Raw genomic sequence first — 17,487 nt, 5'->3', positions numbered from 1 at the left:
TAACATGCACAAAAACAAGACAGAGCAAAACCAAGCAACAATATACGACAAAACAACAACAAACAAATGCACAAAACAAAACAAAACAACAAGAAAGAAATGCTTGTAGTTAGTTCAAGGACTGTTTGTTGGCCTTTAGGAGTGTTTTCCAGTCCAGTCTTTTGGGGCACCATGCCCTGGCCCCAAAGTCCACCTTCAGCATCCCTGGGGACCTCGCCGTTCCATTCCCTTGGTGTTCTGTTGCACCCCTTAGTGTTTTGCCTCGGTGTGGTGGGATCAAATCGGGTGCAACTCCCACACTGTCAACACATTTTTTAAATGCAGTTTTTGTGGTAAAATTAGGTGCCTCAGCTGATATTTGGGTCAGCTTATACTGGAGTATATTTGGTATCCTTATTTCACTTAGCATTGTATCGTCCAGATGTATGTTAAATTGGTTTGTAGACTTACTGTTTTTATGCTTGTGTAATATTTCATTAAGTGTATCAAGATAAGTCAAAAAGCATTGCTGCAAAATCAAAGAAAACCAAAATATCAAAAGAAGCTAGTGCTTCTCAACATATCCTCCAGTTGGGTCTACACATGTCTGCGTGCAGTGCTTCCGGGTCTCTACACTGCCGACTAAGAACTCTGCCCTCTTCCATCGATAGCCCACAGAACCACCGTTTTGGCATCTTCAAAGAATTCCAATTATATTACTTTAAGTCATCTTTGTATTTTGGGTATAAAAGAAGTGCAGCTGAAGGGTGGGTGGGTTATGGTTTCTATCAAAATTCTTGTAGGATAGCCCTTTTGACCCTTAAAAATGTACGAGTCTGTGTCATGGTGGGGGTAAAAATCCCTCAGTGCTACTTTCCTGACGTTTTCCTTACCACTTTCTCACCAGATTTCAATTAAAAAACACACCTTTTCATACTAAAATAGCCTGATCAAAAGCCTACCGTCTTTTGAAGACTTTATAGCCTTTGGGGGAAATCTATTAAGATGGCCCCTGTGAGTCCCCCAAAATAGTCTCCCTTGAACTTAACTGTCCCAGCAGATTACCTCAGAAATCACAGTTTTGGCTGGATTTTGCTCTCTAGATCATACTGGTAAATCCAGGACTAGTCCTTGTTTATGATTATTCCTTAAAATTCTCATGATCTTCTCTCTAGCTCAAAAGACTGATGGGAAATCAGCCCTCTGAGATAGCTCATCTTTGCACAACACCTTTGATAGTCAGCAAACTGAAAGCTTTTTGAGGCCAAGATATTCACCAACATTGAAAATGCCAAATCATGTGAGATCCCAACGTAAGTAGCTATCACAACGCTCATTCTACAGTCCCAGTTCCCGGACTTCTGCCATGGTCTTCCTTAGGCAAGGTTAACGGCCATCCCTCGTCTTCTTTTTGAAGTCTGTCTGATCTTCCTTATAACGCTTGATCCATCTAAAATCTGTTGTTTTATATGGAATAACAGTCCTGCAAACTTGCTACAAAGCATCAATGATTTGGGAAGATGTCACTTGAGATTTGTTAAAAATTTGATATTCTCCCTGATCTCAAAATCATTTTTTTCCATGGCACAAAATGCCATTCTTTTTAAGGCACCGGGGTTAGACACGTGTATTTCTGCAGCCATTTACTGATCAAAGCGGCACATTTAAACACACTTCCGTGCATGCATGAACTACAACCCTTGTCTGTTGCATGTTTTGCTTATATCCATTCAAACATTGAAGGACAATTAGGCTTTTAACATTTTTTTTTTGCTTTTGTGTATACACATCTGTTTGTATCTATTGCCCTAACACTCTCTAAATCTTGAACGGAAATTCATAAGGTCACCTTTTAGGGAAACAAGAGATGAGCACAAACAGACCAGGATATTTTCTTAAGTACAATGCTCCATTAAAAAAGAAACATCTATGAGACCAAAAAGGCAACCATTACTCTAACTTGATGATAAAAAGACAAAGGAGGCAGGGAAATGAGAGTCCTGGAAAGGGAACAAGCAGGACCCAATGGGAGTATGCTGACATAATGTGGAAAGTGTAACTAGTGTGGATGAACCAACCGTGTAGAAATGGGAACCTAACTTGTTATGTAAACTTTCCCTAGAAGACAATCAAATCTCATTAGAAAAGAAACCCTATGGGGCACGGGCTCCTCCTCTGCAGGGCTACCATGGGTGGGAGTCAACTTTGACGGTGACTGTTCAGTTCTTTTGTTTGAATGTTTCAACCCTGCTGGAGAGCCCACGGCTTTGAAGGACACCCCCTCTGACAGGCGAGGGCTGTCTCTGCAGGGAGTGTTGGGAGTCCCACAGACGCTCTGTGAACTCTGTTCTGGTCTATGGTGAGAGGGAAGTGCTCGCTTATTTCTTGTGAGGCAGATAACGCTGACATGGCTGGCAAAGCCTTGTATCATCATGCGGAAATAGCCATCTTGAACACTGTCTCACTGCATCCAAAAATGAAAATCCAGCCCCCAAAGAAAAACAAAACATGGCTCGTACAGTCTGGTCACAGAGAAACTTCGTCTGGGAAACTCAGAGGGGCAGTTCTACCCTGTCCTACAGGGTGAGTCAGCATTACCTCGATGGCAGTGAGTGAGTGAGACACAGCTGTGTACATGATGTCCTTTCAGAGGCCAGGCCTGATTCTAGACTCAGTTACCCCTCTACCGGAACTACTGACGGTGCTCCAGTGTCCTCTAGAGACCCTCTGGCAGCCCAGTGGACTGCAGAGCCCCATGGCTGTAGCTCACACACTCAACCCAGAAGCCTCATGGCCCAGCCACTGGGGAGGAGGCTGGAAGCACACGAGTTGTTCCCTCTGCCTGTTAGCCGGGCACTCCTGGCAGTTGTACAGAAGCCTTCAATCTTGCGAGGGAATAACCTTTTTATATTCTTGGCTCCTGCTTATATTGGGAGAAAAAGAGCCAGGCTACCTATTTTGGGAGAGCTGCCCATATGCTCGGCTTCGGAGAAGAATGTTGGTTTGGTTAAATCTAGCTGGGAACAAACATTTCCAAAGTGTGCCACTGAATGACAGGGTGTTTTCTTCTTCCTCTTGTCGAGGCTGCACTACAAGTCTGGCTGGCTGCTCACAGCTCTAACAGACTTTCTAGCAGGAGGGGCTCAGGGAGGGACAACCAGCCAAGCCCTAGGAAAAGATGTGACAGTCTGCATCCCTAAAAACTAGGAAACTCTCAGGGGGAAATTCTTACACTGTCCTGTAACGTCACTATGAGTTAGATGACAGTTGAAAAAAAATTTTATTAATCATTTTATTAGGGGGCTCTTACGGATCTTATGACAATCTATCATTCAACTGTATTAAGCACACTTGTACAGGTGTTGCCATCAGCATTTCCAAAACATTTACTTTCTCCTTGAGCCCTTGGTATCAGCTCCTCCTTCCCCCCTCCCTCCTCCACCCTCCTGTGAATCTTGATCAATTAATTATATATGGATGTTGTTATTTCATGTCTTACACTGCCTGTTGTCTCCCTTCACACACATATCTGTTATTCGTTCCCCTGGGGGGTGGGCTATATATCCAACCTTGTGATGGATTTCCCCCTTACTCCCCCTAGCGCCCCCTCACCCTCCCATTCCTCTACTCTCATCATATCGCTACTCCCACTACTGTTCCTGAGGGTTTTATCTGTCCTCAGTTCCATGTGTCGAGAGTGCTTATTGGTACCACTGTGTGTACTGTGGTCTAGCCAGATTTGTAAGGTAGTACTGGGTCATGGGAGTGGGGGAGGAAGCTTTCAGAAACTAGAGGAATGATTTGTGTTTCGTTGGTGCTGTACAGCACCCTGGTTGAATTGTCCCTTGCTTGTAACCCCACTGTGGGGGGATGTCCAATCATCTACAGATGGACTTCGGGTCTCCACTCTAACCCTCCACTTTCACATCAATAAAATTCTTTGTTTTGGATCTTTTGATATGTGTTACCTGATCCCATCAACAACTCATGATCACACGGGCTGGTGTGCTTCTTTCATTTGCTTATGTGCCCATTTGTCTTCACAATTGTGTCCGTGAGTATCAAAGAGTGCCAAGTTATTAGAACAAAGTGTTCTTGTGTTTAGGGAGGCCTTGAGTGAAGACCCAAAGTCCATCTGCTATCTTAATACTTAACATATAAATATATGTACATTGGCCTCTCTCCCTTTTATTATAAATGAATATATTTACATATGTACATGCCTATAGCTATACTTCTATAAATAGCTTTTTCTTCTTACTTCTTTCCTCTATTTCCTTTCACTTTTCTTCTGTCCCACTATCATGCTCAACTTCCATTTGGCTCTCGGTAATTCTTCTTGGGGGAAGGGCCAGCTCTTTCTTTTTCCTTTCTCTGTTCTCCTCAGTCTCATGTATCTTTCTTCCCTCCTTTCTTTGTTCCCTTCTTCCACATCCATTTCTGCTTCCCATATCTCTTTTCCTGCCCTCGGTCCTTTCCTAGGATCGTGGAGTTGGTTCACGAGTGGCAGGGAGAAGCTGGAGTGTAAGGAGCTGCTGGGGCCCCGTGTCCACTTCTCAGAGTGTGAATGTGCACAAGCAGCGGTGCGTTTTGAGTCCCGACACACCAGGAAGTAGCTCTGTGACTTTGGGCAAGTTGCTCAAAGGTCTGTTTGACAGTGGCTATGGTTTCCTCATTTGTAAATTCGACTAATAGCTGTTTGGAATGTTATTGAGAATTCACCAACAGTGTCCAAGGAAGCTGCTTATCACCGGAGGGAAGGGGAGAGGCCCAGAGTTCCCAGCTAGGGGCTGGGCTGGGTGGCTGTGGCAGAGCAGAGCCTTCAGAGGGGCCACAACCCCCCCACCCCCACTCACCCCTAGGAGATGCTGAGACCTCTTTTTTTCTCATCTCTCTAAGTGCACAGTGGGTTCTAGCTTGTGGACCTAAGAGGGAAGAGAATGTTAAGAGCTGTTGCTCTTGAACAAACATTTAATATTAATGGGGGTTTATCAAGGATCAGTAGAGGAGGCAGTGGTAGTTCAGTGGCAGAGTTCTTACCTCCCACGCAGGCAACCCAGGTTGCCTGGCCAGTGGACCTAAACATAGTCACCACTCATCTATCTCCAGCGGCTTGTATGTTGCTATGATGCTGAACAGGCTTCATTAGAGCTTCCACACTAAGACAGCCTGGGAAGAAAGCTCTGGCCACAGAAACCCCATGGCCTGATCTGCAATTGATCATGGGGAAGCACAGGATTGTGCATGGCATCACCATTGTGCTGGATTGTGCATGGCGCCACCTTGAGCCAGAGACTTCTAGGAAGGCAGTCAACAACACAACGTCACTGCTTCTTGACTAACCCTCTGTTCTTCTGACAAAGAGCTATGTAAAGAGGAATCATCACAGTTAAATGAGGAGACTCATCCAGAGGTGACACTTTTGGAGGACAGTCTGTCTTGCTCCCGGATTAGCTTGTTTGTGCAGACTTTGGGGGCAAAGTACACATCAGTGGCTCTAACTTCACTTGGGAGGTGGTGATTGTCCAGGTGAAGTACAGCATTTGATTTTTTGATGACAATGAAAGACATGGCATACACTGCTGAGTCAATTCAATACAGATTCCAACTCACGGGGTTCCCACAGGACAGAGTTGAAGTGCTCTCCAGGGTTTTGGAGGTTCTCAGAACCTTTCCAGGAGCAGGCAACCTTACCTTCCCCTCAGAGCAGGGGGTGCTGTCAGTCTGCTGACCGTGCAGTTTGTAAACATAATAGTATACTCCATGCCATGTGTTTGCTGGCACAGTTTGCAAAGAAAAGGCTGATGCTCTGCAGACTTTAAAGGGTTGTTACAGTTTTAAAACAAAGCTCATTCAAATCTGTCCAGCCCAACACAACTGTGCTACCTGATAACTCTAATAGAGTTGAGTCCAGTGTTCCTGGCTTTTGATGGAAGACAGGGGTTGACCTCCACATCTATAATCTTAAATCAAGCGAGATGTACCAGAATCTCAAACGCTTTGCCAAGATCCTAAGGCTGAATGAAGTAGCACGCTATAGCAGTAGAGAAAATTGAGTAGATTGGCTTGCACACAGTCATTATTTGCTGTATTAAACTGAGTTGGTTACACACTAAATAACCATCACATATATAGCCAAGGATGAGGAATAGCACGGGCAGTGTGAAATAGAGCTTGTGTTGTATTTGTGGAAACTAATAATTAAGATCATTTATCTCTATATCAAAGAACTGTATCCAAGCACTGTAACACTCATTCAATGGGGTTTACATTAGAACAATGCACGTGGCTGCCTACTGCATAGAATTTATTTAGTGGACAAACGGATTTCCTCCCAGCAGTTGGGATGGAGCCGTTTACAGCTAGGTGATTTAGACAGAATACAACGGAGTTCAGCCTGTGTGTTCATCTATGGCAAGGTTTTCCAACCTGGAGCTGCTAATGACGTTCCTTGCAAGGACTAGTTGGCTGCTAGTCAACTCTCACAACTCTTCTAATTTCCTGGCCCTTGACCTTGGACTCTATTACACCTTGCATCACCTTCCTGCCTCAATACCATTTGGGTGGTGCTGCCTTGGGCCCGCCCGATTCTGCTTTTCACGCCTGACCAGGACTTCCAGGGGGAATCCGTTTACATCAGCACTGAGAGCAAGATGGAGAGTGCCTGTGAGGGCAGCCTGGCTGCTCCCACAGCGCGCCTTACCCACGAGGACGAATGGTCAGGGCAGTGCAGTGTGCCCGAGCTTGAATAGAGGACGTCATCCTTGACCAACACCGAGATGGCTCTCAGGATGAAGGACAGGAACAGGTTCAGGTGGATGTAGTTCCGGGTGCAGTGTAGTTTCCTGTGGTCACGGATAGAAGGATGGAGAGAGGAAAGAAGAGATGTTAAAACACTTATTTTGCATACACTTTAATAATTGTCTATGTAGTTTTTAAGATATATCTTACTGTTTTCACAATAGTTTCATGTTCACAGGGAACACAAAGTGTATGAAAGTACAAGTAGCTCCCACATACTGCCATAGCCTTCCCAGTTTCTATCAATGGACATCTTGCATTGGTGTGGTCCACTTATTGTACTGCTAACCAGTATGGAAGCATTCTTCTGAACTGACAGCCATCGTCTACACTGGACATCACCCTGTGGTGTGCAGTCCCCATAGGTTTGGGGGAGGTTTTCAGCACTGTTGGTTTCACCACCCTGACAATGCTCTGTGTTCCACCTCGTCTTCTTGCCCTCTCTCCCGCTTATGTGATTTTTATCTTCATGCATTCTGCTTCTAGTAAACAAACAAACAACCCCCTGAATATAATTAATAACTGAGAAAACAAAGCACAGGAAAAGTTTAGAAAAAATCAAACTAAATGATAATAAAAGCATAACGCACCCACTTTAAAAGGTAAAGAACAGAGCAGAAGCAGAACTGAGAGGGAAAAGCAAAGATGCGAAAATGCATTCTACAGAAAGGCTGAAAGCATGTTGTAAGCATCTATCTCTAGAAGTTAGACAAAGAATACCAGCTTAAAAACCAGACAAAACTGAAGGAGAGATACACTGAAGATAAAAGGATAAGCCCGCAACTTAATAAGCAAACATACAATAGAGAAAATCCACAAGGTCAAAAGTTAGTTTTTGGAAAAACACTAATAAAATCGAAAAGTAGATGCCTCAACAAAGAAGGAAGACACAAATGACCAATGTCAGGAAAAAAGCACATTAAAAAGAGAACATGGAAAAGATAGACTGTGATGGTAAGGTTTTGTTCCAACTTTGCTGGGTCAGGAGCCTCAGTGGCTTGGCAGTTAGCATCCATTGACCTAAAACACTGTAACTAAAGCCAATCCACTGTGAGCCTCCACAAAGGAGTAGGATTACGGGTGGAACGGAACACCCTGAGTCAGGTCACAGCCCTGATGCAATTAAAAGCAAGTTTCCTTAGGGGTATGGTCTCCTTCCAGTATTAGGACGCTGTGGAAAAGCTTGGTTCCCTTTTTAATTTGGAGATTTTCTTGTAAGGTTTCTAGTGGGGATGCTAGTTTTTAAAAAATTTTAAAAAATCATTTTATTGGGGGCTCGTACAATTCTTATCACAATCCATACAGCCATCCATGTATCAAGCACATATGTACATTTGTCGCCATATTGTCATTCTCAAAACATTTGCCTTCTACTTGAGCCTTTAATGTCGGTTGCTCATTTCCCCCCACCCCTCCCCAATCTCCCCTCCCTCATGAACCCTTCATAATTCATAAATTATTATTAGCTAGTTTTTTTATTCTTTCCTTTGTCACTGAGAACCTTCCTCTGTGTGCTTAACATATCCCATCATCATCTGGGTAGTTCTGCAGATTGTTTCATTTCATCCAATTCTTTTAGGTCTTGGTGTTGTTCATTTAGTTGTACCCCCCCCCCCCCCTTGTGTGTTTGTGGGTGTGTTCTGATACTCCTGTTTCTTCAACGTCTTGGTGTGGCTGTTAGGGATGGCAGGGTAGTTAACTCTGTCGGGTGGTGTAGGAGGGGAATAATAAAAACTTCAGAACAAGCATTGAAAGAAAGCAGATAGAATAGGAGAGGGGAAAGAGATAAATAATGGAAGGAAAAGTAATAAAGGAAAAAGAAAAAAGGAATGAGCAATAGAAACTTAAGAAATATAAAAAAGCTTAAAAATTCTTTTTAAAAAAAGTATGAAAGGGATTGTTTCAAAGTAATTTAAAAAATATTACAAGATTTTATTCTAGAGAAAAGGAAATCGGCTGTTGTTTGTTTGGGTTCTAAGCCCTGCTTTGCATTGTTGTAGCATGTGTGGGTGAGAGAGAGGTGTCTTACAGCAAGAAGGGTGGGAGGCTCAGGTGGGTTGATGACATGTGCTAGAAGCACACGGGAGGAGGACCAGTAGAGTAATTACAATGTGTGCCTACTGGTTAAGTGGGTCCACGTGGTCGGACACTTGGACTGGTTGGAATAGGCTTAGGCTGGATGCCAAATGGAGGCAAGGGGGCCGAGTGGGGTGGGGGGAATGGAGGGACCAGAGCTCTTGCCATCTGGGAGGTGACGAGGTTTCACAGGGCAGTCTGGGGCTGAGTGAATGTGCAGGGGCAGAGATCTCTGAGAGGAGCCCAGGGAGGAGGGACCTAAGCTGGACACCATCCAGGGGGAAGAGGCCATCCCCAAGGAAGGCCCAGTGGGGAGGTACAAACAAGGATTTTGCTCTGGATGGCCTGGGGTAGTCTAAATGAGGTGCTGGACTGACTGCTTTGTGTTTTGGCTGGATCTGGATTTTACATCTGGCTCATCGACTTCCAGTTCCTTAGACTTGAGCCAATGGCCTGCCAATATTACCTGCCGGTCCTGGGAGCCATTCGAGGCCTGCCATTTGACCTACCGACCTTGAGTTTGTTCAGTTCTGCAGTCACAAGGCTGACTGCTGACCTTGGATTCATCTGCTTCTGTAGCCACCAGCCTATGATCTCTCTGCTGGTGTTGGCTATATCAGCCTCCTCAGCTACCAAGTCAGAAGAAACTTTCACCTTAACATTTGGCTAACAGACTTGGAATCTGCCTGGACTTGGGCTTGCCTGCTTTTACAATGGTGTGTACCATTTTCCTGATATAAATGCCGCTATCTCTACGTATATATGTCACTGGTTTTGCTTCTCTAGAGAATCCAGGTTAAGATGTAAAAAAATAGATTCCTTTAAAGTATAATTTACCATAAATGACATAGGAAGAAGTAGACATTCTGAAATATAGGCACCAGTCCTGTTTTTGTTTTTAAAATAAACCTGAACTCATAAATAAAACCTTCCCACAATGACAATCCTCTGTTCAGATATCTTCACTAGATAATTCTTCCAAACAATTAGAAATCTATAACCTTTTATAAACATATTTAACCCAAAGTATTCCAAAGCATAGAAATGAGGAAACATTTTCCTATAACTTAATTGGCCAGCATAAAAGTTGCACCAAAACTTAGATTAAATGATTTAATTAATGTGGCTGCCCAATTCCTCAAGATAATATTAGCAAGTAGAGCATAATTACACATTTAAAAAAACTGCAATCACGTAGATTTCAGGGATAAAGGTAGCTATAATAAGAACATCATAGAGTATACAGGGCCACCACTGAGTATAAGCTGACTTGGTGACAACTGGTTTGTTTTTGTTCTTGCTTTTGGTATCCACATAATTTATTAGTTTAAACGAGTAAATGACCAAAAAACCATAAGATCATTTCAATATATACAGAAAAATCATTTTATAAAACTCAACACCTACAAAGGGTAACCAAGAAACTTAGAAAACCGAGAATTGGAGAAAATGTTCCTCATCTGGACACTTCAATAGGCACAACGAACGTCATCCTTCTAAGAGAAATGGAAGGCGGAAAGCTCTCACCCTGCATCAGAAATAAGAAAAGGTCTGCTGCCCAGCACCCTTCTATTTAACAATGTCATTCGCAAAACAACACAAGTTACACAGAGAAGAATTAAAATGCATATAAAGAAGAATTATAGAATTCATAAAATGAATTTAGCAGCATTGATGAAATAAGACGAATTTATAGAATTCAGTTATTTCTCTAGAAACAATTAGAAATGGAATTTAATCAATCATTTACCATACCATAAACAAATACCAACAAGTGACTATCAGCAGATATGTGAGACCTTTACTTTGAATACCACAAAATATTGAGATATTAAAGAAGACTGAAACAAATGGAAGAATATATTACGATTATGAGTTGAGTCACTTAATATAATAAATATGTTCATTCTATTCAAGCTAATCTATAAATGGAATATAATCCAAAATGAAATCCCAGTAGGATTTTTATGGCATCTGACATGATGATTTATTATCGTTCATATGTAAATGAAAAGGGACAGTTCTTCTTAATGGGAAATAAAACAGATGAGGACTCACATTTGTGGAAATCCAGGTTTATTATAAGGCTAGTAGAAACTGAAGGTGCCCTGGTGGTGTGATTATATACTGGGTCGGCCATTTAACACCACCAGCAGCTCTGCAGGAGAAAGACTGGGCTTTACTCCCATCATCAGTTAGAGTCTAGAAACCCACAGGGTGCCACTGTGAGTCAGCATTGACTCGAGGGCAGTGAGTGTATAGTAACTGCACTGTAAAAAAGGCCGAGGGGCAGGCAAGGGGCAACTGGAACAGAACTGAGCCCATAGAGGTCCCACACAAAGCAGTCACAGCTGGGGATGCTGCTGAAGGGGATGGAAAGGGTGTATTCACTTTGGGACACAGTTGACAGTATTTGGAAAGGTTAAATCTATGGGTAGCCAGAAAATATAAATATGACACACATATAAATGTACACGCATATATTACAGAAATGTGTACATATGTGCAAGAAATAATGCCTAAAAATGTTCACACCAACCTTCCATCGCTAAGAATATCAAGTGGAAAATCATCTATATACCCATGATCAGTTGAAGGGATAAACAAATTGTATCATCTTCATCAACTGAAATACTCTAGTCACGAATGAGAACATAACTCAATCAAGAACATGAAACAAGTGGCAGTTGTCGAATGAAAGAACCCAATGACAGAGGAGTACCTCTGGCATGATTACAAGAGCACTTTTAACAAAGGCAAATCAGCCTCCGGTGCACAGGGGCAGAGGCACGGTACTGACCTGCACGGTACGAGGAGGGCGTCTAAAGCTCTCCAAGCCTGAGCTCTTGATCTGCTGTACTGTGCTCATTTTGTAAACACTGGAGTTATCTTTACGATGTACCCACTTGAGGAGACGAGCCAGACAGGGTGCGATGTAGCAACGATGAAAAAGACAACTCTCCTCTAGTTCCTAAATGCTTGTATACTACAGAGAGTGTAAATGTTCTATAGTCCCCCCCCCCCCACTATCATGATCCGAATTCTACCCTGCAAGTCTGGCTAGACCAGAGGATGTACACTGGTACCGATAGGAACTGGAAATAGAGGGAATACAGGGCGGATGATCCCTACAGGACCAGTGGTGTGAGTGGTGAGGGTAGAGGGAGAGTGGGTAGGAAAGAGGGAACCGATTACAAGGAACTATATGTGACCTCCTCCCTGGAGGCTGGACAACCGAAAAGTGGGTGAAGGGAGAAGTCAGACAGGGCAAGATATGACAAAATACCCATTTATAAACTATCAAGGGCTCATGAGGGAGGGGGGAGCGGGGAGGGAGGGGATAAATGAAGACCTAATGCCGGGGGCTTAAGTGGAGAGAAAATGTTTTGAGAATGATGAGGGCAATGAATGTACAAATGTACTTTACACAATTGATGTATGTATGGATTGTGATGAGTTGTATAAGCCCCTAATAAAATGATTTAAAAAAAAGATTTACCCACTTAACAAAATTTTCTTAACATTAGTAGCTTAACTTAACGTATGCTTGATCACTATGTTTATTTTTTAAACATTTTTAAGGATCACAAGGCTTATTAAATATAACAGGAAATTTTCCTTGTGTTTTCAGGGAGTGTTCTGAGCTGCTGTGATCATGCCGCATTATGCTGTGAAGTGGCTATAGAACATTTGCACTCTCTGTAGTATACATGTCTGCATCCCCTCTATTTCTCTTTATGGATCACTTCTTTGGGAATGTAGTCTACTGTCAATATAATTTGTTTTTTTCAGCAATTCAAACTACTTTTCTTTTATAGCTTGTGTCCTTTTTTCCTTTTCCCCCATCCCCCTCATCATGTCTCTCTACCAAGTGTGGTTGGGATTTCTATCTAGCCCTCATTCCAGTTAGCAAGCCATCCAAGCAACTCATGCTGGTTACGTTTCTTAGCATTTTAGGACTTGGTTGAAAAAAATATGTCATTCCACTTATTTGGTGTGCAAAAGCCCATTGTTACTTAATGCTTTCTTGGCTTATGGTATGGTTACAGAAGATAAATGTTCAATGAAAAGAATTCTGAAAAGAAATCTGCTTCCTGGACCTAATTACTGGGACAACAAAGCCTTTTATCTTCAGAATATGGGTTTCAAGAATCAATTCCCTCTCACCTGACTCTAACAAAGTGGCATCCCATAACCACACCCAACAGATGCAGTCGGCAGGGCAGGGACTCGGGATGCTTGTCCCAGCAAGTGTCACATTCTTAGCAGGCAGCAGAACAACTTCTACTGCAGAGATAGCTTAAAACACAAACAAAACAAAAAACTAAAAACAGCCACAGGCAGAGGACAGATGAGGTCTATTACAGAAGATTGGGCTTGATACCTGAAAAGCCATTTTAAAGTTTCCTAGAGGACCAATGCCCTTAAGGGCAAGAATCCCACATCCGATTAGTTTAGCTCATTTAATATGTCACGCTGCACAAGGCTGAGGCAACTAAAGTATGCCAAGAAGATGAAGAATTCAAAAAAGAGCTCTTTCAAAATAAGTTGTGATGTCTCGTTTAAATTACTCTGTGCCACCTTGTTATTCTTAGGTGCCATCGAATCAGTTCTGACTCACAGTGACCCGATGTACAACAGCAAGAAATAAATACTGCCCGGTGGGAGTGACCTCCCTACATTTTCATTCTCTTTAGCAATTTGAACATTAAAAATATATAGTAAAATACAAAGGATAAATAGAGCAACTATTAATATGGTATCTTTTTTTTTTTAAAGGAAAGAGACAATTATAGTCTTCCCTATACTCTTTTGGTTAGCAGTTCGAACCCACGAGCTGCTCCGTGGGAGAAAGATGAGACTGTCTACCTGCTCCCCGGGCGGTGGACAGTCTCAGAAACCCAAAGGGGCAGCTCCACTCTGTCCTGGAGGCTGCTAGGAGGCAGGACAGACTTGATGGCAGTGGGTTTGGTTTATGGTTCAGACATTCTGAGAATTATTAACTACCTGATAAAGTTGAAGGCTTACAGCATTAAAAGTATAACTTAATTATATTCCCTGGGTTTCTTAATATCCATTATTGTTTATTAGTCCTTACTAATTTATTTTAATTGCAATCTAGACATCCTAATGAGTTGTTTGTGAGGTTCCCAAAATAATTCCATTTGTTGCATAATTGATTTCATCTGATATATGAGCTGGCATATGAAGTTCATTTTAGCAAAGAAAAATATGTGGGGATCAAAACACTGCTTGGTATCATCTATTTTACTTAGTGCTAATGATATAGATCACATGGGTTTAATCCTAAATGTGATTATTAACTTTTTCTAGAAAGAAACAAAGCCTCTACCCTCCAACTCTGACCAACCGCCAGAAGACAAGCTTCAGCTGTGTTGGTGGTACTGCATACGATGGAGGGACTTAAGCATTTAGGTCTACTAACACCTTGAATATTCACCAAAAATGTGCAAAGTAGCCTCCCTTGGTATTAGATGCATCAAAAGGTGAGGTAATTTTTCCGAGACCACAATTTTTCCGCACAACTACTAAGAAACTGGTCCAGGATAAGAACCCCAACAGTCAGACTCCAGTTGTCATGCTCTTAGCCACGTTAGACTGTCTTTCAATGGACCAACAGCCACCCAAACTCAGGAACATCCCGGTAAGGATATGGTCATATTGATTCCATATTGTCAAAACATTTACGTGACTGTTGACTATTTACTAAACAAAAGCGGAGCCAACTCCTTATTCAAGTCAGTACTTTCTCTTTATGTGTGAAATGCAGAGTATTTCAATAATCACAGACACGCTGCACCATGTCTCACACTAGCGGTCTCCAGGAGAGCTGTACTGATTTAGCACATGGGCGATGCTCTCACCTGGGAGCCAGGCACTGAACGTGGAGGCAGACACTGTCTGCCTTCCTTGGAGATGCCCAGTGGCTTAAACGGAAAACCTGTCCATCCCATAGTCTTTGTGGAATTTCACATTTCCTCTCCTTACCTGAAAAGGCAAAGAATGATACTTCCGGTTGTGAGGGAAATCAGAGAAACACTGTACCCCAGGGTGTAAACGGCCTTCACCAGAATATAAAACGTGATCTACAAAAAAACAAAACAAAACAGACGAGTAAGCTCTTGGTGGCCAGCATCAAATAACAGGCAGGATAACCCAGTCTTGACCGAATACCCCTTCCTTCACAGAGGAACCTCCTCTTCTTCATCACCTGGGTTTACACCGACCCGTCTATATGATTTTAAACTTCATTCTGGATCCAAGGGTGTATTTGCCATGACACTCCCCCCCCCAACCACACACACACAGAATTTGATGAGAATGATCTTGGCTTGTTTTTTTCTGAAGTGAATCTATTGGAAGAAATACGATCTGCCACTTCAAGTTAATTCAAAGAAAGGCAGTGAGTACCCAATTCAGTCTCAAAAGCAGAGCTCCTGACTCTGGCTTGCAACAGTAGTGCCTTCTCAAGGAGCAAAACCCCCAAGGGAGCAGAAAATGCCGTTGTGTATCACAAGCCTGAATGTACTGCACTCACAAAACCACAATGCTTTGTCGGTGGATGGCACAGTTCCTGGGGTAAAGGCAAGCTACCGATAGAGACCGGTAGTTATACTGCCATCTTACAATTTTTATTTTCTTAACATTTCTTGGCATAGCAGGCTTTCTCACGTGATGCTTTTAATCCCCAGGAATCTATCAGCAGGAACAGAAGGAGGTTAGTAGTAATAACTGTGACAGAAACCCTGAGAACGTTACTATAATATGAAGTGTGGTAGTTACACAATTTCCCGTCACCTTCAGAAATAGGGTGAAGGGATGGAGTCTAGCCTGTTAATCAGGTCACACCCTGTCGTTCTCCCTGCAGGCGGGGCAAACCCTTTTTGCTGCTTGACCTTTCTGTTGAAGAGTCACATGGAGCCATTCTGATGGCAGCCAGAGCCCTGGAGACGCGTCCACCACCATTGGATCCATAGGACTTTCTACCCACCGGCCTGTGATCTTCCTGAATTCAACATCATTGAATGGCCGGCGGAAAACAAAGAGGAATTTATGGACTAGTATCAGCCATATGGCCTAATATCGGACTTTTATTATGGACTTGATCTGGACTGGGATGTTTTCTTAATTACAATTACTCTTTGATATAAATCTCTCTCTTACACCCATATGAATGTCTCTGGTTTGTTTTTCTAGTCTACCCAGACTAACACATGAAGTCAAACAGGAAAAAAAAAATCAGGCCTTCTGGAACAATATCCCTGTTGATCACGATAAAAGCAGGGGCACCTAAAAAGACATTCATGATTTCTAGAGGCTATTTCCTGGCTCATGTTTTTTGCCCCCCTTGAAGAAAAGGTCTAATTCCTATAAAAAAACTCAATAAACATATATTTACACAGTGGGTTGTATTTTTTGCCAAGTGATTTTAAGAAATCAACATAAATAGTATTAAACCTCATTGTTATTTTACAGTAAAAATTTAATACATGACAAAGAAATCTATGCTTTTACTCTGTGCTTAATTATAGGCATACTGTCTAATTATTACTTGGAAATGTGCTGCATTTAGATTTGAATTCTAGTAGGCACCTGGGCACTGTTCAGTTAGGCCCGTCACAACAGTGTTCAGTGTAGAGTAACACAAGGTACTCTATGTCCACTTCTCTTCTTCCTCGCTCTCTGTTTTCTTTCTCGGGAGCTCAGGAGACTCCACTACTGTGGAGTGTGGGGTGGGATCCCTCATGCTCACGGTCTTGAATTCGGGCACGACCACCTATCCGGGCTGTGCTTCCTCTCCTCAGGAACACACACCTCCTCTCACCTCCTAGTGGTGAGAGCTCCTCGCTCTAAGGTACTGTCTCTGACTTTATCCAAATCAACTTCCCACCTTTCTCAATGATCCTTGACCATCATCAGCTTGTGCTTTATCTTATTATGCTTTGTTAGTTAAGTATTAACCCAATGAACATGTATTGGCTCCTGATCATGAGCTGCAGCGGCTGGCACAGACCTGGCACTCAGTAAATACTACTGAATGAATGAAGGAGTGCAGTACATTTGGCTCCAGATCACTGTCCTTTAAAGCGGAGGTGTACTCGCTGTGTTGTGGGTGTCTATGGTGCCACAAGGCCTGATCTGGGACTCCACACACAGATTACTAAAGCCATATTCTTACCAGACATGTCCCGTTTCACACTCATAGTGCTGACGAAAGGGACTGCTCACGTTTCCCAGATGCTGGAAGTGCCCCCAGCAGATACTTGGAACACCACGCTTCTCAGTCCCTTGGCTGAGAAAGATTCCCTGACCTCCGTCTGTCTTTGTGTCCTGTCTGTGCAATGAGGTGGTGGTGGTGTGTGTGCCACCTGCCTGAGAACGCTTCAGGGGACAAAGTGTGGCTTTCAAGTCTCCCTCAGAGCAACAGTGACAAGCGAGGTCTGGAGTAGGGACCCGGGATTTGTACTTGTTAACTCCCTATCGCGTCCTTACTGCTGATGTGGCTCGCTGATTTTTAAGCCTAACCACGTGTCAGAATCACCAGGGAGGCCTTGCAAAGGCCCAAGGCAAGAATGAGTCTAAAGAATTCCAGAATAGCCAGGAATATGT

The 17,487-nt window shown here is 42.9% G+C and overlaps 1 protein-coding gene across 1 annotated transcript in view; it reads right to left on the bottom strand.

The window, feature by feature from the left end:
- Nucleotides 1–17,487, bottom strand: part of VIPR2 (vasoactive intestinal peptide receptor 2) — a 173,008-nt gene that overhangs the window by 28,034 nt on the left and 127,487 nt on the right. The window contains exons 5-6 of the mRNA XM_013004549.2: nt 14,866–14,963; nt 6,683–6,824 (exon numbers count right to left, since the gene is read on the bottom strand). Of these exons, the coding sequence (XP_012860003.1) occupies nt 6,683–6,824; nt 14,866–14,963 (240 nt within the window). The remainder of the gene's footprint in view (nt 1–6,682; nt 6,825–14,865; nt 14,964–17,487) is intronic.

The sequence above is a fragment of the Echinops telfairi genome, unplaced genomic scaffold (assembly GCF_000313985.2).
Source record: "Echinops telfairi isolate 266 unplaced genomic scaffold, ASM31398v2 ScPeMD7_31;HRSCAF=116, whole genome shotgun sequence".
In the NCBI taxonomy this organism is placed as follows: domain Eukaryota; kingdom Metazoa; phylum Chordata; class Mammalia; order Afrosoricida; family Tenrecidae; genus Echinops; species Echinops telfairi.
Note: the sequence above shows the minus strand (reverse complement) of the source record. Positions and strands in the feature narration are given on the sequence as shown.